This window comes from Rhagoletis pomonella, unplaced genomic scaffold (genome assembly GCF_013731165.1).
Source record: "Rhagoletis pomonella isolate Grant_MI unplaced genomic scaffold, Rhpom_1.0 Rhpom_scaffold_00001, whole genome shotgun sequence".
NCBI classification, from domain to species: domain Eukaryota; kingdom Metazoa; phylum Arthropoda; class Insecta; order Diptera; family Tephritidae; genus Rhagoletis; species Rhagoletis pomonella.
This window is the reverse complement of record NW_023458555.1, coordinates 28455355-28457998: the sequence shown is the minus strand read 5'-3', so window position 1 is coordinate 28457998 and position 2644 is coordinate 28455355. Positions and strand designations below refer to the sequence as shown.

General features: G+C 35.9%; 2 protein-coding genes across 4 annotated transcripts in view; one reads left to right on the top strand and one right to left on the bottom strand.

Moving 5' to 3' along the window:
* LOC118741984 (ribosome-binding protein 1) overlaps nucleotides 1-2644 on the top strand; it is a 50716-nt gene that overhangs the window by 15781 nt on the left and 32291 nt on the right. The window lies entirely within an intron of this gene.
* On the bottom strand, nucleotides 11-373 carry LOC118742087. The gene is made up of 2 exons (XM_036474053.1): nucleotides 177-373; nucleotides 11-94 (listed from the first exon to the last, which is right to left on the bottom strand). Exons 1-2 carry the CDS (start codon nucleotides 319-321, stop codon nucleotides 36-38), a joined length of 204 nt encoding a protein of 67 aa, XP_036329946.1. The 5' UTR covers nucleotides 322-373; the 3' UTR covers nucleotides 11-35.

Here is a 2644-nt window from a genome sequence, read left to right as displayed (position 1 = left end):
TATATTATAATGTTTTTGTCAAGCAAAAATGTATCTTATTTGCTTTTAAGAAAACTTGCATTAGAAAGTCGCGCTATGCCAAGGAACATTATGCCTGCAAATATTAAATACATACATATGTAGGTAATTCCTTAGTCAAATGCGTACATAGGAAAATATTAGAACAGCATACTAACCTCCTGAAAGTAAACGCATGGTATTCATTTCAATTTTTCTGCGATTCTTTGATTGTGATAATATGTAAGCACCCATTGCAATTAAACCAAAGCCGCTAATTAAGCGACAAGCTAAGCAATCCTTTGTGTTATCAACAGATGACATTAAATTTATTTAAAACAGGAGTCTGGAATGCACGTCAATTCATGATGATAATCGTTGCATTGTGTACAAATACAAGTGAGATATCTTAGCAATAGACGTCATCCTGGGCCACAGCTGCGATCATCTGTTTTCTAGAGTTGCTTATTTTGGTCTAAAGTGCGGTTTTTTGACCTGAGTTGCATTAAATAGTCTCTTAAAACTTGGTAGTATTTGCTGTTCAAATGGTAACATATATGCCCAAAAACTTGAAAAATATTAGATGATTGCTTTTTAAAAATGCTATTTATAAAATTTGGTTTTGATTGCGACATTAGAAATATACAGATTATAAAAGTTTTTCACATATGTTTTAAGATTTTAAAGCTTTTAAAATGTACGGTAGAATGCAACAATGTGCTTGAATTTGTTTGCTTCTTCGTCAACTTATTCGTTTGCAGACTAGAAAAATGGCGAACAGCCATCAAAATACTGGTTCAAAATACACACAAATGGGTGCGCGCAGCAAAATTCAGCCCTAATGGTAAGTTCATTTCATCGTGCGGCGACAAGTTAAGTTAAGAATTTGCGATACATTTTCAGGCGAATGTATGCGAACGTTCACCGGGGGAAGAGGTATGGGACGACAGCTGGCATGGCATCCAGACGGCAATCTGGTGGCTTTAGCATTAAGTTGTAACCGCGTTAAGATATTTGACAAAGCTGAAGGCGAGCTAATCAGTGTTGCCAGAACTTTTTGGGCCGACCGGCTAGATTGGCAAAAAAAAAGCGGCTAAAAACGGCTAAAATGTTTTAGTGAAATTTCACATAGACTCTGGCAAAAAACGGCTAAAATGTTTTAGTGAAAATCCACATGCTTTATTTAAATAAATCGCAAGAAACGAAAGACTAGTTAACACCATTAATTTATATCGAGTGTATATTCCTCATCATCAAATGAATCACTATTGTATATATCACCTGAATTCATTAATTTTAAGAGATCGTCATCTACAGTAAAATTATGGCAGCATTTTTCTTCACGTTTTAAACCGTATCTTATATATAAAATAGCGTTTAACGTTTTAACGCACATTGGATTTCTTTGCTTAGTTTTTATTATATTCATTGAACTAAATATTCGCTCTACTTCTGCATTACTTATAGGGAAAACAAGAAAACTAGGTTGCAAAGGTCAGCAAAAGGGTTTTCTCCTAGGGCATTTCGAAATTGATAAACTTCGGCCCAAAATTTTACAGTTGAGTCTAAATTACTCCAGGTATGTAACGTTAACCGTTGCCATTGCATCTCTATGGATGTTTTTTTGTCGGCATTATATTTGTGTTTTTGTTGCTGTAGTTGAACAAATACTTTTGGTTTAATTACTCTTAATGCATTTCCAACCGAAAAAAGTGTTTTTTTTTAGTTTGGCAATATTTGTAGGGAGGCGTTGGCGTATTTCCTTTATTAAAGTGATAATAAAATAGCGACCATTTTCTCGAATTATTTTCTCGGCTTCGTGGTCAAAAGCGTTTGTGCTTACTTTTGTTTTTAAATACTCTTCAAAACTGTGATAAAACTGAGGAAATGGAGCAAGGTATGGTTCCAACGGGGAGCATATAGGATCAAATGTGTCCGCGCTAATAACCACTAGGCAGCATAGATGCGAAAGTAAAACATTGAGTTCATTAAAAATCTTCATTGGGTCTGCATTATTGCTTTCGAAAAACTTGTTTACTTTTTGCACCTGAAAATTAGGCAAATAGTAAAATCGGCTAAAAACGGCTAACTTTTTTTTACAAACCGGCTAACAAATCGGCTGCCGGCTAGATCAAATTTTCTCCGGCTAGTTGCTATCAAAACCGGCTAAATCTAGCCGGAAAACGGCTAAAATGGCAACGCTGGAGCTAATACAGTGCATTCGTCGCCGGAGAATGATGTTGCATTTCACCCAAGTAGAAATTTCTTGGTGACTGGCGGCGATGACGATACAATAAGATTGCTTGATTTATTAGAAGGTCGGCCAATTTATACACGGTAGTAGTGCACTTTAGCGGAACCATATAAAATACATTTTTTCCTGTATTCAACAGTTGCCCGTTTGGAAATCTAATTTGCATACATTTGATACAAGCCAGTTCTCAAAGAGCCCAAATTGATTTTAGTCATGCAACAGCTCCACATAACTCCGCCATAGACACACCAGTTGCTGGAGTACCAAAAAGCTGTGATGACAGTATTTTAATTGATCCACGACAATCGGTGGCATATGGAATGCGTGATGGAAATTTTCTGGTGCTTGATAGCCAATATACTACAAGAGTGAAACGCTGTGATAGTATTTTTT

What these genes read in the sequence shown, in the direction of transcription:
- LOC118742087 (XM_036474053.1), bottom strand. Translation starts at nt 321, where the DNA reads ATGTCATCTGTTGATAACACAAAGGATTGCTTAGCTTGTCGCTTAATT. An exon ending in CATGCGTTTACTTTCAGGAG is followed by an intron (nt 95 to 176) that starts GTTAGTATGCTG and finishes TAATATTTGCAG; the next exon opens with GCATAATGTTCCTTGGCATA.